This window comes from Diceros bicornis, chromosome 32 (assembly GCF_020826845.1).
Source record: "Diceros bicornis minor isolate mBicDic1 chromosome 32, mDicBic1.mat.cur, whole genome shotgun sequence".
Classification (NCBI taxonomy): Eukaryota; Metazoa; Chordata; class Mammalia; order Perissodactyla; family Rhinocerotidae; genus Diceros; species Diceros bicornis.
Genome location: NC_080771.1, coordinates 37,202,399 through 37,220,212, shown reverse-complemented (window position 1 = coordinate 37,220,212; position 17,814 = coordinate 37,202,399). Strand labels below are relative to the sequence as shown.

General features: G+C 61.5%; 1 protein-coding gene across 4 annotated transcripts in view; it reads left to right on the top strand.

The window, feature by feature from the left end:
- Window positions 1-17,814, top strand: part of PIEZO1 (piezo type mechanosensitive ion channel component 1) — a 67,006-nt gene that overhangs the window by 17,627 nt on the left and 31,565 nt on the right. For all 4 annotated transcript variants that reach the window (XM_058528458.1, XM_058528460.1, XM_058528459.1 and 1 more), the window contains exon 2: window positions 15,033-15,128. In XM_058528458.1, coding sequence (XP_058384441.1) covers window positions 15,033-15,128 — 96 coding nt within the window. The remainder of the gene's footprint in view (window positions 1-15,032; window positions 15,129-17,814) is intronic.

Below are 17,814 nucleotides of genomic sequence, written 5' to 3'. Positions count from 1 at the left end.
GATATAAATGTTAATCCCATCTAAAGCTGCTCACAGCCACAGTCCAACCTGGTGTTTGGCCAAACACTGGGGCCATGGCCTTGCCAAGTTGACATGTAAATTAACCACCACACCCAGCCGAAGGCCCGTTACAAACTCTCCCAACCTGCCCACTCTGAGAACACACAGTGTGCGGATTTGACACGAGGTCTCTGGTCACAGTGCCAAGCTTCCAGGCACGACCCCTGACCTCAGCACCCTCGTCCAGGATGGAGATAGCTCATCAGGTTCTCCAAGGACATGGCTGCCCTGGACATTACCTGTCACCTGGTCGTCACACAAGCTCTGCAAGGCGCTCACTCAGTCACACATGTGTGGGGTGCCTTCTGGGGACAGGTGATGTGCTCGGACTGGCATCCGCTGGGGAGCATTGTTGTCCCATTTCACCAAAAGGGAAACCGAGGCACAGAGGGGGCAGGCTGAGGAGGCCCTGATACCAGTGTCCTGCTGAGATGTGAGAGATGGTCACAGCCACCTTCCTCAACACCCTGATGAGATGCCACCCTGTGCTGCCCGTCTCATCCCTCTCATCCTTGGGGAGGTCAGGGCTCTGAAGGGTCCCCTCCCATACCTGGCCAGGCCACCTCCCAGGAGCCAGTGACCCCATCCCCTCCTGCCAGCAGGAGATGGCCAGGTGGCATCCCTCCCTAGGTGCCAGGGAAGGGCCCTGGTGAGCGGGGCCAGCCCGGGACCAGGATCTGGGGCCTTCGCAAAAGCCGGACCAGACAGGCTGAGGGACGCTGGGCACTGCGGGCCGGCTGAGTCACAGGGCAGGGCTCTGAGTCAGCACCCCAACCTGTGTCCCAGGCCCAGAGCTCTGCCTGGGATGGTCCCCCACATTTAGAAAGGTGGCCCTGGCCCCGAGGGGTGGCACCGGAAGGCGGTAAGCAGCCCAGAGCTCTTTGGAGGCCCCCACTGCCTCTGGGCCCAACTGCTGTGGGCCGTCCTGTCTGTCGAGAGGCAGGACGTGGAGGCAGGCAGCTGCCAGAGAGCCAAAGGGACAAGGTGACTCCTGCCAGGTAACGAGGACAGAGGGCATCAACCTTCCAGGGGAAGTCCTGGGTCACACGGTCAGGTTGGATGCCACACATCAAAAGACAGGTGTGGCAAGGGGACTGTGGTGAATAATCATTCGCTCCTTCTAAGTAGGAAAAATTACACGCCGGTTTCCTTCCAGCTCTTGAGGTAACCTTCTGGAGCACCGGGTCTCCGTCTGTAGGGCGTACCCGCGTCCCTGGAGGGGTGTTGCCACACGACTGCAGGGCTGGCCCCCACAGGTCTGGGTGAGCCTGAGAATCTACACTGCCACCAAATCCCCAGGTGATGCTGATGGTGTGGCCTGGGAACCCCCCGTTTGAGGACCATAGCTCTTTAGAATGGGTTATGCTGAATTTTGTCACAATAAAGAACTGATGGGAAAATGTTGCAGAGGGGCCTTTGAAAGGATCCAGTCTCCTGTGACAGAGACCCAGAGACTGTGTGTGGCCTGTGCTGTGTGTCACAGCAAGTCCTGCCTCATCACCCGCTCCCTGCCCTCCTCTGGGTCTCCTGAGAGCTCCCAGTGCATTTCCACCCCAGGGCCTTTGCACTGGATGTGCCTCAGCGGGGTTTCCTGGCCCAGGTCCCATCTCCCCCCAAGGGGAGGGCTTCCCTCAGGACCTGTCTGAGCAGCACCCGCCCTGCTGGCTCCCGAGGGCTCACGTTTTCATCATCTCTTTCTGGTTGTGTTTCTTGTGTGCTAGTTAATTGTCCACCTTTGTCCCCAGGAGACTGTTGGTCCCAAGCATGGCCCCTTGGCTCTCCTGCTCCTCTCCCCATCACTGGGTTTATGACCACACCTGACACGCGATGGATGCTCCGTGCGTGTTAATTGGGGGCCTGCAGAGGGACCCGAGTCCTGACTCACGGGCACTCTCCCGCCGCGCAAGCCGGCTCACTGCACTGGCTGGCTGCTCTCGTGGGAGCCCCGTGTCAAACTCTTGTGTCCTCTGCTCTCCGCATGGAAGAGCCAAGTGGCCGCCCTCGCCCCGGAGTCTGAGCGGCTCTGGGTCGGCCGTTATTGAGGGCTGGAGAGGCCCTGTCTGGCGGTCAGTCCTAGGCGGGTTCTGTCCGTGTGAGAGGCGCTGGGTGCCCAGGCGCGCGGCCTGCGAGGACGAGGTGCACGTCTTGGTAGAGAGGCCTGTGTCCTGGGTCAGCAGAGTTCCCGATGTGGCGTGGCCTCGTCATGCCCATCATTTCAGGTGCCCTCGATGGGCCGCCTCTGCGGGAACCCAATCATACCGATGAGCCTGGAATTTGGGGGTGGGGGTGGGAACGGCTCCAGGTCACAGCGTCCTTCCTCGCCCAGAGCTTACGGCCGATCCCTGTCTGCGCTCATCCCTGCCGCCGAGGCCTCTGGCAGGGAGTAAGGGGCCGGGCCGGGACAGCCGCCTCGGCTGCAGCCCGGCGACAGGGGCAGCGGTGGGGGAACTCCGGGGCCTGAAGCCACACACCCCCCACACTCGCCCTCCCCCCGCACTCACCCTCCTCACACTCACCGCGTCACACTCACCGCCTCACACTCGCCCTCTCATACGTGCCGCTACACACACTCGCCCCCCCACACTCACGCCCTCACACTCACCTCCTCATACTCACCCCCTCACACTCACCCCCTCACACTTGCCCTCCCCTCACACTCACCCCCACACACACTCGCCCCCCCACCTCCTCACACTCACCGCCTCACACTCACCCCCTCACACTCGCCCCTCTCACACTCGCCCTCCCCACACTCACCCCCCCACATGCACCCCCTCCACACTCGCCCCCCCACCTCCTCACACTCACCGCCTCACACTCGCCCGTCTCACACTCGCCCCCTCAACTCGCCCTCCCCTCACACTCACCCCCCCCACATGTGCCCCACACACACTCGCCCCCTCACACCCCCACCCTCGCCTCCCCCCCACTCGCCCCTCACCCACACTTGCCTCCGACACACCCCCACACTCGTCCCCTCACACTCGCCCTCCCACACACTCGCCTCCCACAGACCCCCCACACTCCCCCCCCGACTCATCCCTCACACTCAAGGGAACCCCGTTGGGCAGACGCCCCCACACACGTCTGTCTCAGAGATCCTCACAGCCCCCCTGGGAGGGCAGGCCCAGAAGTGCTGTCCCCACTCCAGATGAGAGGCCGCGAGTCGCAGAGGAGAAGCAGCCCGGTGCCCCGGGCCTGCGGCGGCACTGTCCCCACGGCCTCGGGCCTTCCTGCCTCGAGCGCCCCTTCACAGCGGAGCACGGCCTGCGGGCACCGGCCAAGCCCCTGGCCCGAGGGTCTCCCCGCGGCGGCCTCTCCCCAGTGGCCAGCTGGACATGGGGCAGACCTGACTCGTCACCTGGCCCTCCAGGTGTCACCTGCCCCCATTCTGGGGCTGCTGTCCTGTCACCATGCCCGCTTCTATCTGTGCCCCCCGGACGGGTGCCCTCCGTGACGAGGCCACCCGTGGACGCTCCTGTTGTCAGAGGCTGCTTATCTGGAGCTCCTGTCTGTCGCCTGTGAGCTGGCATGCCGGTTGCATGTAGGTTGTTCCTCCAGGGTGGCGTGTGCAAGTTTGGGGCTGGGGGTCCAGGAAAGAGCAGGTGGGACCCAGCTTCCTGTGCACAGGTGTGCAGAGGTCGTGGCTCAGTCTCCGGGAGAGCAATGAGGCTGTGGGAGGCCACGATGTCTACGCAGGCACCCCTGCTGGGCCCTCTGAGCCTCAGTTTCCCCATCTGACAAAGGGCCCTACAGGAGCACCTCGCTAGCGTAGAGCCTAGGGTCGGACCATGGTAGCACTCACGAGGGTGCAGTGAGGACCCTGTGTGACCTGGCGAGAGTCACTGCATGGCGGGGTCTGCCCTTCACAGTCTGGGGTGTGGCTCAGCTGGGAGCCCCTTTCCTTGAGGCTGGAGGGAGTCCTGCCTGTCCCTGGGGAGTCTTGGTGGCAGGAATCCGGGAGGGCAGTGACCTGAGGATCAGGCCAGCCTGCCTCCCCGCCACGTGGCAGGAGGACTTCCTGTGCGACCTCACGATAGGCAGTGTCACCCACTCACTGTGGCCCTCCATGCAGGTCCTAGCCGTGGCCCCTTCCTCTGTCAGGCCCTAAGCTCTAGGTGGCCGGCAGGGGCGGGCGGGGTGTTACCAAACTACATCCACGCACGGGCAGGTGGGGATGACATGGGGGGCCACCACACATCTGGGCCCCGTGTCCATAAACTGCCCCCTTCCTGGGCGCCTGCCCGTCTGTCTGTTTACCTGCAGAGATGGCTGTGCAGATAAGAGCCTGGTCCCATCCCAGCGTGGGGGTCTCTGCACGGGGGAGATCCCTCTCTGTGGAATGCGAGCCCCACCCCTGGCTTGGAATCTGGCTTTCTCGGTGAAGGGCGTCTCCCCGTGGGCAGGCGGGTCGCTGTGGCAGGGTGGTGACCCTTCAGGGGAGCAGAGCTCACGACAAACAATGGGCCGAGGTCACTGTGGTTCTCTGGCGTAAGTGGGCAGTAGGAAGAGTCCTGAGAGAGGAGCGGCGGGTCCCATGTGGGGAATGTTTCCTCAGCCGGAAGGGGAGGGTCTTCACTGATGACCCACCCCTCCTTGCTCACCTGTCTGCCTGGCAGAGAACCTCTGCCTGTGGTGGCGGCCTGGAGGCAACTCCACTTTCGGGCACTTTGGGGTCGGGAGGCCTATAAACGGTCAGTGAGGCCAGGCCACCTGTGCCCCCAAGGAGCAGCTCTATCAGCACTCCTGCCTCACCCGTCATCCCACCAGTGACCCAGGGGCTCTTTCGGCAGGGCAGCGCTGGCTGAGCGCTCGGGCTCAGGTGTTCACGTCCCTCCTGCTTCACCTGCTGTCATCTTGGGAGCCATGTCCTCCCGCAGCCTCGGTCTGCGTGTCTGTGGAATGGGCACAGTGGTGTCGGCCTGGGCTCATGTGGGAGTCTCGGGCCGTGCCTGCGGTGTTGCTGCTGGTGTGCCGTCAGGAGCCCCCAGGACTTGGTCTAGTCCCCTGCCTCCACCCCTCTTTTGGAAGATTGCAGGCACCCTCCTACCCACTCCTTCCGCCCCTCACTGCTGCCTGTCTGCAGCTGCCCGCCAGCCCCCCGGAACCTCACAGCGTTTCACCAACAGCCTTGGGCGGAGCGTGGCTGGAGGGGCAGCAGGGCTCTGGCCATTGGGTGCTCTCCAAACCCCGGGGGGATTGAGTGGGAGGACTGTGGGGATCCTGTGCCCAGCGCACAGTGGCCACCAGACCCCCTCGGCCCTGAGCACTCACCATGGCTTCACGGAGCTAGTGGTGCCGGGAGGGGGCCCGGCCATCTGCGCCGGGCCCTGCACAGGTCCGGTGACTGTGAAGCTAGGCTTCCTGACCTGGACAACGTACTGGTTAAACCCAGATACCATACTGATTAGACACAGACAGCGTGCTGGTTAAACCCTGGCCAGTACTGTGGTGGCCCAGGCTTCTTGGCCCGGCTCCAGGTAGGTCACTGTGCCCCTTGGCCTTTCCTCCTGCTCACGGCTGCCAAGGGCCCCTTGCCCTGCCCTGGCCTCCCCTACAAGCCGGCATGCGGGTCCTGTGGCCTCCGTTCTGTGGCCGGCCTCGGTTTTCCCTCCTGTGGAAGGAAGGGCCTCCTTCGAAGGACTTGGAGGTTTTTAGTTTTTAGAGCTTCATAAACCGTGCCAGGCTCTACACCCTTCCTCTCCGTGCCTCAGGGTCTGTGCCAGCCCTCGAAAGAGGGATGTGGGTGTGAGCTCCCCCCGGGTTCCTCTCGGCTCTCCACGAGACGGGAGAGGGGGCTCCCTCAGTCCTCCAGTACAGGGTGGGGCGGGGGGCGGGAATGCTGCGCAGGGTCCCACCCCTGCGACTGTCCAGCAAAACTCCTGAAAGCCAGTGTGTGGCCAGTGCCAGGGTTGCCGGGGGGGCAGAGAGGCCCTGGCCCCTCACCAGTGTGGGCCTGTGGGTTGGTGGGTGCTTCAGGGTCATGGAGTCTCGGGCGGGCGTGTGCTGGAGAGTGTTTCATGGAGGGTGACTAGCAGGTGATGTGAAGGAGGCGTGTGGGTTGAGTGGAGGAGGCTGAGTGGCTGGTGTTGCAGGAAGACCCGGCTTTCCTCAGGCTGCGGGTGTGGCGGACAGGGCAGGTCTGGGCTGGCCAGGGCCCCTTAGCTGCCCTGCCTAGCCTCCACATTCTGCGTGCTCTCCAAGGGTCCCTGCATGCCCAGGGGCTCTTAAACACCAGGCCTCCTGCCCGTGCTGACCCAACCACAGTCCTTGTCCCTGAAGGGTGCGGGGCGCTCGGGGTGGTCAGGCTCCCCTGTGCCCTAGGCCGACCTTGCCAGCCTTCCTCTTCCAGAAAGGGGAGGTCAATCTAAGTCCTGGGTCACCTCTGGGTCTGGGTGTGGGTTCAGTTTTTGTGCCCTGCCTGGGAGGCCGGGGCAGGTGTGGCCACTTGAGTGCTATGGGAGCTGCTGAGGGAGCCATGGACCCAGCTGCCCAGGCGGCTCTAGCGAGGGCGGGGGACAGCCAGTTGCTGCTGGGTGCTTCCTCTGTCACATCTGTCTTCCTTCTTCCTCTTCCTCCTCCTCTTGCCCTGCCCGCCTGGCAGAAGCTAGCGGGAAAGTGTTTATGGGTTTCTCCTCCAAGCCAAGTAAGGCAGAGTGAGCACTCTCAGGGAGACACAGTGGGCTGGGGGGGCGCCGGGACTTGGACCAGGACCCCTGCCCCCAGCCGCTGCCCTGGCCTGGCAGCTGTCATCCGAGGACTCTGGTCCTCCTGTCCCTGGGCCCCACCTGGCCTCCAAGGAGCCTCACCCAGCTGGTGGCAGAAGGCAAGCCCGCAAGGTGCCCGCCCGGGTCTCGTCCTGCCGCTGCCACGGTGCTCAGGGGACTCAGATGATTCACGTCCTTCCCAGCCTCTGGCCCCTTCTGTGAAAGGAAAGCCTGGGCCTTTCAACCCGGCCCCTTTCTGTGGTATATTTCCTCCAATATTCTCTTTTTGATCTATTCACTTGTTAACGACTCCAGTAACACATGAGAACGTTCTTCTTGTAAAGCAGGAGACTGCACAGATACGGCCAAGGATCCTTCTGCACAGCAAACACTGACATCAGGTTGGTGTAGATTTTTCTGGGCCTTTTTGTACACTTACGTAAATGAATACTCTTTCTGTTTTAGTTTTACACAAGAGGAACCGTGATGTGTGTAGATGGCTGGCTGTGGCTCGGGGTGTTCCATGGTGCCTTGGAGATTGGTCCACCTTAGTTCTCTCCTACTATGTGCCAGCACTGTTTCAACTGCAGCCCCTAAGAGGGAACAGTTACGATCCCTTCCACTTAACAGATGAGGAAACTGAGGCACAGAGAGCCCCACCCACCCATTGCCTGCAGAGCTGGGCGGAACCACGAGACCGCAGACTCCAGCCCGTTGGCTCCCTTGTGTCACAGGCAGTGGGACTGAGGCCCATAGTGGGGCCAAGATGAGTTTCCCGACTCCTGGCATGGGCTCTCTGCCACTGTGCCACCTCCTTCCAAAACCTCTTCCTGACTCCCCAGCCCACAGCCATCAGCCCTTCTCCCTGTGGCCCACCAGGCAGCGCAGGCCCTTGGGGCCTCACCTCGAGGAAGGCACAGCAGGAAGAGGAGGTGGTGGCTGGGTGATGTGGCAGCAGCCCCTGGACTCTGGGCTCCACCCCCTCCCCCGCCATCCTGACTCCATTTCCTCCCTGCACCAAGGCCCTGGCCACCCCTGAGAGGGGCCTGGCTATCCCTCCAGCCCAGTAGGAGGGCGGGCAGCTCTGTCCTGGGCTCCTGGCACCCCTCAGCCCTGCCCTGGCTTCCTGTGTGGGGCATGGCCAGGTTCCCCGCTCCCTCCACGCCTGTCTGCAGCTGTCCTGTGGAGCTGGCTTGGTAGCCCCTTCTCCCTGGCCTGGGGTGACCCTCACCAACCTGCCCTCTGCTCTGGGCCACTTGGACCCACAGCATTTACCGGGGGTCAGCCAGTCCCTGGGATTCCCTGTTTCTTCATCTGCAAAGTAGAGGTGACCACGTGCCCCTTGCAGGTGCCCGGGGACAATGATGGTGATGGCCGTGGTGTGTTCCCTGTCTTCACTGCCTCTGCCTGGGATACTGGGTAGCCTCCTGCTGTCTCTCCTGGGGCCGCTGTCCTGTCAGCCCTGGTGCTCATGCTGGCCGTGGCACGACCTCTGAGCCACCTCACTGTCCCCCCACCCCGTCAGTCACAGCTCCCTGTGAGCCCCTGGGGTCACCTGCCCACGCTGGCCTGTGGCGTGCAGCGACTGTGTGGCCCCGTGTCAGGCTGGCCACGTCTGTTTCCTGGAGCCTCCCTGCAAATGGCGCTGAAAACACCTGGCTCAGAGGGAGGGTCGCGTGAGGACACTGCAAGCATAGGACGTGCCTGCCCCTCACCACCACAGCCCTTCACCCCACTTGACAGATGGGGAAACCGAGGCTTGGAGCAGGCGCTCTTGCTCCAGCTTCTGCGGGAAGGACAGGACGGGGAAGGTCCAGGCGGATTCCAGAGCCTTGAGGGCTCTTCTCCCACCTGAGGCGTAGGCCATCCTTGGGGGACACGTCCCAGGAACCCCGTGCTGACCCCGGTCTCGTGTGTCTGATGTCCCCTTGGCCGGGGCCCCGTCTCCCTGTAGGCCGTGGTGTCCAGCCTTCTGCATGGAATGTCCCGGATATTTGTGACTTTCACCACTGGCTTTCCCCGCCTTCCCTTCCTGACCTGGCGCCAGTGGAGACCAGGGGTTAGTCCCTCCCCTCCAGGCCTCAATTTCCTCCTCTACAGACAGGGATCTGGCAAGGGGGATGCGGGCCAGGGCCTTTGGGCTCTGACGCGCTGGGAGAGGGTCTATGAAGGGTTAAGCTCTGCTTGGTGGGGGTGGGGGCTGGCGGTCAGGGAGCCCTTTCCTGCCCGGCACGCTTCCCCCCCACCCCTGTCCTATTGTTCCTGGCTCAGGAAGACGCATATTTCCCTCATGAGGTCACTGGCCCTGCCAATGGCAGCTCCTGATGGGGATGGGAAGGTGGACCTGCCCCAGCAGGGCATGCCCTGTCCCCCCTTCTCAGAAAGTCTTTGGCCCCCACCTCCTCTCTAGCTGAATTTCTTCTTTCTTTGCTGGAACCTAAGGCTGACCAAAACTTCCTCTGGCCTTGCCCAAGTCTTAGCCAAAAGCAATACCACCTCCTCCGGGCAGCCTGCTTTGATGCCATGGGCCTCCTCAGTGTGCAAAGTCATAGTGAGGCCACATCCATGGCACTTAGACCAGCGACCCCGCCAGCCGCCTGGACGATGGGCAGACGAGGAACGTTTCGAAAGCCCTAAGTTCTGGCTGTATCACTACAAAAGCCCTTCCCCTCTGAGAAGCCTCTGTTTCCTCATCTGAACAACGCAGGAACGGCAAGTCTGCCAGGAGTCAGCTACTGAGGCCAGTTTGCCTCTGCTCCCATACTGGCTGAGGCCGCCCTTACTCTGCCGGCCGGCCTCTCGCCCACCCCCAGTCCCTGATAATGGGGGAGGGGCAATGAGCTGGAGGCATAACCTGAACCTCTTCCTTATCCCGCCCCCAGGTTGCCCTGTTGAGGCTGGGAGCCAACAGTCACAGCTTTCCCGGCTCAACGTCCCCTGGACTGGCATCCGGGGCTGTCTGGGCACCACCTGCCTGCCCAGTGCCAGCTTCCTGGCAGGGCTGATGGCAGAAGACGGAGTCAGGGAGACCAGCCAGGGCTGGCCCATCTCAGCCTGTCTCTGGGGGAGCTGGGTGCTCTGGTGGGGCAGGTGGGCCGGGCTGCACTTGAGACATCCCAGGGCCCCCAGGAGAGCTGGGGCCTCAGTGTGCTCGTCTGTGTGGGCAGAGATGCTCACCCCCCAGCCTGTCTCTACCTGTCTGCCGTGTCCTCGGAGCCTAGATAGTGCTTCCTCGGGGCGTCAGCTGTGTGTCGAATGAATGAACGAAGGAATAAAGGAGTGAGGGACCGCTGGACAGGCCTTGTGTGGGCTGTGGTGCACGGTGGACGCTCCCACTGTGGGGGCATTGCCGTCCGCGCCCTGCACTGGGGCTGATGTGCGTCCGTTCCAAAGTGCTTCTCACACTATCACCTCTGACCCCGCTCCCTCTGACCCTTCATCTCTGATTTCCCGCTCTTGGCAGCCAGAGCTTCTCGGAGATTCTTTCCCTCCTGCTCAGGCTGGGGGCGTGGGGGAGAGGACGGAGGCCTGGCCCCCACACACTTCGTGGCTCCACTGGCAGCAGCAGACCTGGCTCGGGCTGGCCCCTGCCCTCGGGTTCTGGTTACTGAAATCGTTCACCAATTTCAGGGGCTGTTTGTCTATTTTTTTTTATTTTGGTAAAATACATATTACATAAAATTTACCATCTTAACTATTTTTGTGTGTGTGTGTGTGAGGAAGATCAGCCCTGAGCTAATATCTGTGCTAATCCTCCTCTTTCTTGGCTGAGGAAGACCGGCTCTGAGCTAACATCTATTGCCAATCCTCCTCCTTTTTGTCCCCCAAAGCCCCAGTAGATAGTTGCACATCCTTCTAGTTGCTGTATGTGGGACGCGGCCTCAGCATGGCCGGAGAAGCGGTGCGTCGGTGCGCACCTGGGATCCAAACCCGGGCCGCCAGTAGCGGAGCACGTGCACTTAACCGCTAAGCCACCGGGCCGGCCCCTCTTAACTATTTTTAAGTGTATAGTTCAGTGGTAGTAAGTATGTTATCAGTGTTGGGCAACTGTCGCCACCGTCATCCACAGAACTTTTCATCTTCCCAGGCTGAGCTCTGCACCCGTCAGATACTCACCCCGCATTGCCCCTGCTTCAGCCTCAGGCTCTGCTCGTAGAGCCTGGCCAAGATTGTGGGAGACGTGGAGGCACGACCCACCCCTCCTCCTGTGAAGCTGTGCCTGTGCCACATTAGACGCCCTGTCACAGGCTTCTCAGCACCATCCATGGTGCACGTGTGCTTGTTATGTGTCTGGTGTCCTTGGCAGATCAGAACATTAGTGCCTCAGGGCGGGGATCTACAGAGCAGTCCTCAGGAGAGAGTTCCTCTGATGGGTGGTGGGTGAGTGGATGAAAGATTGGATGGGTAGACGGGATAGGTGGGTGGACAGATGGATGACTGGATGGATGACTGGAAGATTGGCTGGATGGATAGATGAGTGGATGGATGGATGGCTGAGTGGGTGGATGGTGGATGGATGAATGTGGATGGACAGATGAATGACTGGAAGATTGCATGGGTGGGTGGATGGATGGGTGGATGGATGGGTGGGTGGATGGATGGACAGATGATCACCTGGCTGGAGAAGATCTCACCAGGCTGGTACGAAAGGGTGGGTACCACCCTCTCTGGGCACAGGCTGGGGCTGGCACTGTGGTTGGGAGAGAGGCAGAACCCAGTGGGCTGGAAAGTGCGGATCTGGAAACAAAAAGGAACTTGAGAAGCCTTTGCCGTAGATGCGTTTCCCTCCTGCCTCTTGGGCCAGATCAGATTGATTTCTTTTTTTTATGAAAATGTATAATTGTTGAAAAACTTTAGGTTTAAAGAATTGATCGATCACTATAGCTAGTGTGTGTGATGGAAGGAGGAGGCACCCTAACTTTAGGGATGAGTCCTGGGGGAGCAGGAGGGTGCTGTGTGTCCAGAAAGGAAGGCGGCGTGGCCTGGAGCTCAGACCTGACCATAGTGAGTCTGTCTCCGGCCCACTGCGCCGACTGCATGGTTCTCCAGGGTGTCCTGGTGGCTGGGGTGACAGAAGGGTCTCGGTCAGGGGTCGGTGGGAAGGGGCTGAAGCCCTGTGTCCCAGCCCTGCACTCGGCACCTCACACCCATGATTGGGTGTAACTTTGCTGTCGCCCCTTTGGGCAGGTGGTATTAACCCCGTTGTGCTGATGTGGAAACCAAGGCCTGGAGGGCGAGTTGACCACACGGGCTGCAAGGTCGGGCTGAGGGTCAGACTCGCTGTGTGGCTGGCAGGCAGCCCTGTGGAGGCAGCGCTGGCTCCTCTTGCCACCCTCTCCCCTCACCTCTGCGTCACCTGAGCTCCTCTTTGGGCCAGAGACTCGGCGAAGGTGGAGATGGGGCAGGGCGGGGTGGCAAGCCGGCCTGTGCTCCCTCCAGAAGACGTCCTGCGGTCCGGAGGCACACGAGGCAGAGGTGTGGACAGTCGCCCCGGCAACCCTGGGCCTGGGTGTGGGGTCAAGTGTGAGCGAGGGCCATGGGGTCTCAGTGGTCTGAGTTCTGTTGGGGAGGAGCTGCTCCTCCATCCTGGCCTCCGGGGTGACCACCGACGGCGTCCAGCTAAGGCCTGTCAGCACCGCAGGGACCCCGAGAACCTAAGCTTCCTTCTGGCATGGGAGGGGACGCCATTGTCACCAGCCAGTGACCAGCAGCAGCTCCTCAGCGAGGGGGTCAGATGTCTTTGTCTCTGGAAGACCGTAGGAAGGTCATCATGATCAGGACAGCTACACGCTGAGGTCACACCCCCAGGGGACCCCGGGTGGGGTGCAAATGCCTCTCCCAGACGGTTGCAGCCTGCTGGCTTCCTCCCAGATGTGCTGCCGTTCTGGCCAGTTCTGTTCTCACAGGACTTACTGTGGTGCATCCCACCTGGCCTGCCGCCCCCCCAGGGGAGATAGTCTGCATGGCCAAGTCCGTGGCCGAGTTCAGGTCAGCTTGTTTTGGCCCTGGCTGTCCAGACGGCTGCTGGGTGAAGGTCTGAGTCATTGCCAGGCTCACGGCTCACTCTTGGGGGCCTGGGGGGCAGGGAGCGGAGGTGGAATAGCACGCCCCTCTCTCAGAGACCACATCCAGGGCAGGCTTTTGTTCCATGCCTCTCAGCGGGAAGGAGAGGAATCAGGTCTCCCTGCTTGGCCATAGATGTTTGGGCCAGGAGGCTGGGTTGTCCAGGAGGGGAAGGATTCGTGGTAGGCACTGGCACCTGCAGCAGTCTGCTCTGTCCTCCTGGGCCTGGGTGGATAGGGCTAGGGTCAGCCTGGGCCTGCTCACCAGCAGCAGCGACTGAGGAGCGGAGCGGGCAGAGGTGGCTGCAGTCCTGGGGCTCGCCAGCGGTGCCACATGTGCTGGCCTCTCCTCGCCGTGCCATGCCTCTCCTCTCCCAGCCCCTCTCGGACAGCCCAGGAAAGGCTGAGGGAGCCCCAGTTCCCTGGTGGTGAGACCCACATCAGGACACACGGCATCCCCGCCGCCGTCTCCTGAACGACCCTCGGTTCGGGGGCCCAGACTCCGCCAGTGAACAGCAGGCCAGGTCAGGTCCCCGCCACCCTGCTGCGTGTCGTCAAGACAGCGTCAAGCTGGGCCAGGCTCAGGAAGGGCCCCCGTGGGCAAACTGTTGTTGAGCTGATAAGAGGAGAGGGGGGAACAAGCCCCTGACACATGGGCCACTCGCAAAGGCAGATCAGGAGCTGGCCAAGGCTGCGTGCACGATTGCACACGGGGACGCCCTGGGGAAGCACAGCTGTGGAGCCCGGCTTGGCGGGTGCTGGGGCGAGGCTGCTGCAGGGGGCACACGTGGGCGTCCCCCATGGCTGTACGTGAGTGAAGGCTCTGGGAGCTGGACCCCAAAGTCAGTTGTGCTGTATGTTAATTGAAAATATGAAATTTTAAAAAGAAAAAGCAAGTTATGAAATCAGTCACGACCTCGGTGTCTGCCCACAGGAGGATGGGTACCGCGTTGTGGTGTGTGCCTGGGACACATGTGACCAGTGCCACACGTGTCCATGTGGAACAGTCCCCAAAACGGAACGTTGGGGAGCAGGACTAGGAGGAGGAGGACACGGTGTGGCAGTGTGGCAGTGACAGTGCACGTGCTGCATGACGGGACCTGTTGTGTGTTGAGTGGGGTCACTCGCACATGCAGGGAGGGGGCAGCCTCACAGGGATGACAAACCTGGTGTCAGGGCAGCGTTGGTCTGGGGACAACACTGGGAGGAGATGCTCAGGGGGGCAATATATGGGGAGATGTTCGGGGTGATGTTTGGGGTGATGTTTGGGAGAGATGTTTGGTGGGAGATGTTTGGGGTGATGTTTGGGGTGATGTTTGGAGAGATGTTTGGGGGGAGATGTTTGGGGTGATGTTTGTAGGGGAGATGTTTGGGGAGATGTTTGTGGGGAAGATGTTTGGGGGTGAAGTTTGGAGTGATGTTTGTGGGGGAGATGTTTGAGGAGATGTTTGGGGTGATGTTTGGGGGAGATGTTTGGGGTGATGTTTGGGGGAGATGTTTGGGGTGATGTCTGGGGGGAGATGTTTGTGGGGGAGATGTTTTGGGGGTGATGTTTGTGGGGGAGATGTTTGGGGGGGAGATGTTTGGGGGTGATGTTTGGGGGGAGATGTTGGGGGGTGATGTTTGGGGGGAGATGTTTGGGGGAGATATCTGGGGGGAGATTTTGGGGGGTGATGTTCGGGGTGGTGTTTGGGGGGGAGATGTTTGGGGGGAGATCTTCGAGGGTGTTGTTTGGGGTGATGTTTGGGAAGAGATGTTTGGGGTGATGTTTGGGGGGTAATTTTTGGGGGGAGATCTTCGAGGGTGATTTTGGGGGGAGATATTTGGGGAGATGTTTCAGGGGAGATGTTTGGAGTGATGTTTGGGAGGTGATGTTTGGGGGGAGATCTTCGAGGGTGATGTTTGGGGGGAGATATTTGGGGATATGTTTCAGGGGAGATGTTTGGGGTGATGTTTGGGGAGAGATGTTTGTGGGGGATGTTTGTGGGAGACATTTGGGGGAGTTGTTGGGGGTGATGTTGGGGGGAGATGTTTGGGGTGATGTTTGGGGAGATGTTTGGGGGGAGATGTTCGGGGGTGATGTTCGGGGGTGATGTTTGGGGGAAGATGTTTTGCAGAGATGTTTGGGGTGACATTCGAGGGGTGCGGAGCTGGCCGTCCCCCTGCCGTGTGGCCCTGGTAACCTCTGTCTCCTTCCCTGCAGCCTGCCTGCTCCGCTTCAACGCACTCTCACTGGTCTACCTGCTGTTCCTGCTGCTGCTACCCTGGCTCCCCGGCCCCTCCCGGCACAGCCTCCGAGGTAAGGGCCAGGCGGTGCATCTCGGGCTCTTCCTCCAGACAGACCCAGCTCAGGCGCCGAGGAGGAGCGGGTGTTGGGTGCTCCAGCAGAAACCCTGGGCCGTGATGGACTTTCTCTGCGGTTTAACAGCCGTGGGTAAAGGACGAGCGGCCCCACAGTCTCATGTTTCATCACAGACTGCTGGCTAATCTCAGGATCTCTTTTCTGACCCGTGTTTCACGGAGCACCCTGAAGGTAATGGGGTGGTGGGATGGATTCCCTCTGTCCCTGGGACGTCCCCCCGATGGGACGCTCAGGCCCCGGTGCTGTGGGCCAGCCGTCTTCCTGCTGGCTCCCTCTCCCATGCCCCAGCCTGCCCCCAGCACCATCCACACAGCCGCTCTGCCCTGCGAGGCTCCAGCCAGACCTTAAGTCCAGCAGCCCCGCCAGCTCTCCCTGCCCCGAAGAGTCAGGCTCCATCTTTGCTTGCTTGGCGCTCCGAGGGGCCTCAGTTAACCTCCGAACCTCGTAGTTTGGGTAGCTGGGCACGCATGTCTCTGTCTAGGTTCTGAGCTCCTGGAGGGTGGGCACTGTCTCAGGCTTCTGTGCCCACCAGACAGACAGAGAGGTAGGAAGGCCCGTCAGGGGGCTATACCCATAGGAGGGTCTGCACAGTAAGGCCCATAGCAGGGACTGTCCCAGAGGGGCTGGGAGCCGAGAGCCATGGCTCCATCTCAGGATCCCTGTGTCGGAGGGGGACAGGGCCATGTGGGCACCCTGCTCCCTGTCCTGCAGCCAGATGATGTGGGGACAGAAGGTGGAGGGGCCCGACCCCTCTATCCGGTGGCCCCTGCCACCCACCCTCTGGGTGCTTCAGTGTCTGTTTTTGTCCCATCTTTTCAGTGAGGGCCAGTGCTCGGGGACCCATCTCCAAGGCTGCCCATACCCCCTGTGGGTGGGAAGGGCCCTTAGGTTTTGGAGTGTGAGGAGGGGTGCCCAGGCTCTACAGAGGATCCCTGGGAATCAAGCTGTTGGCAGCATGAGCCCCAAAGCCCGGCAGAGATGGGTGACAGAGCAGGGTGGGGGTTTGCACGAGGACCCATGAAGGGAGACAGGCCCCTGCCCTCAGGAGGTGCTGGGCACAGAGGACTAGCCGCTTTGGGGCCTCGGGAGTGTCCTGTGGCTGCTGGAACTGTCACCCCACTGAGTGGCTTAAACAGCACGCGTGGTCCTCTAACAGTCAGGGGCGGAACGCCAGCGTTGTCTCTCAGGCTAAAATCAGGCGTTGCAGGGCTGGTTCCTCCCGGAGGCTCCAGGGGAGAATCTGTTTCCTCATCTTTTCCGGCTTCTTGGCTCGTGACCCCTCTCTCCCTCATCCAGGTCTGCATGGCCAGTCTCATGTCACCCCGGTCACTCTGACTCTGACTCTCCTGTCCCCCCCTCCCCCCCGTTAGGACCCTGTGATGACATGGCCCCCTCCCCGGAGATCCAGGATCAGCTCCCTGTTTTAAGGTCAGCTGATTGGTGACCTTGACCCCCCTGTTGCCGTGTAAGGAAACATGTTTACAGGCTCCGGGGATTGGGGCATGGACGTCCCTCGGGAGGCGACTTTCTACCTCCCATAGGGTGACAGGCACCCTCTCCCTGGCACGTCACATCTTGCTCTAGCCGCCCCGTCAGGCTCCCTCCTTGCTCCAGGAGCTTGCGGAGGGTGCTGGTCTTGGAGCACAGGTAGAAGTCAGGGTGCAGAAAGAGGATAAAGCCTTTGGGGAGGGGGCCCCACACAGGCGCAGTGCTGGGAGCTGCTGGGGACCCGAGGCCACATCCCTGCAAGGCTGGCTGCCCCAGCTGTTGGCCAATTCCCAGCTCAGGCCGGCCGGGTCCACCTCCCCTCCCTGGAGAAGGCCTGCTGGGCAGAGTCTGCATCATGCCTTCCTCTTCATTCCGTGGAGCCAGTTCTGTCTGTTCCCAGGCCCTCAGCTAAAAGCCGCTTGTCCCGTAAATATTTCATGCCCCGTACGCAATTGGGAACACCCTCCTCTAATCGGCGGTGAGGAGGCAGAGGCTCCTGGCCAGGGCAGGAGTCCGGAGTCTGGAGGGTTAGGCAGCAGAGGGAAGGGCACTGGGAAGACCTCCCTGCCTGACCTCCATCTGTCCATCTGTTCGACCTCAGAGGCCCTCCAGGGACAGGGAGACTGCCAGGTTTTTCTGGGTGGGAGAGAGGAAAATGTGAGGCCTGCCCGTGCCTGAGCGCCTGGCCGTGGGCTATGAGCTGGACAGAGGCTGGGCCTGGGCGCCTGCGCCTGGTGGAAGGTCTGACGCTGCCTGGGGTTCCTATGAGTGCTGACCCCTGGCCCCCGTCCCCGCATGGGCGTCAGCCTGACCTCAGGGGAGCCGGGAATGGAGCTCCCTGTGCAGGGTGGAGAGAAGTCGGGAGTGTCTGCCTCAGTGTCTCCTCAGGGCAGTTCCAGCTCCTTCCTTCCTCACCTTGCCTGGCTCTGGGGGCTGGCCGGGGGCAGCCACTGGGGGCCCATGTGCCCCACGAAGGGCAAGGCAGGGCGAAGGTGCAACAGAAGCTGCAGGCAGACCTGGGGCAGCTCCCAGTGACCTGCTTAACATCAGGGAGGCCCCGTCCCTGCCTTAGAACAAAACCCACCAAGGCTGCCCCTGCCCCTCGAGGCGTCTTGGCTCTACTTGCACTCAGGTG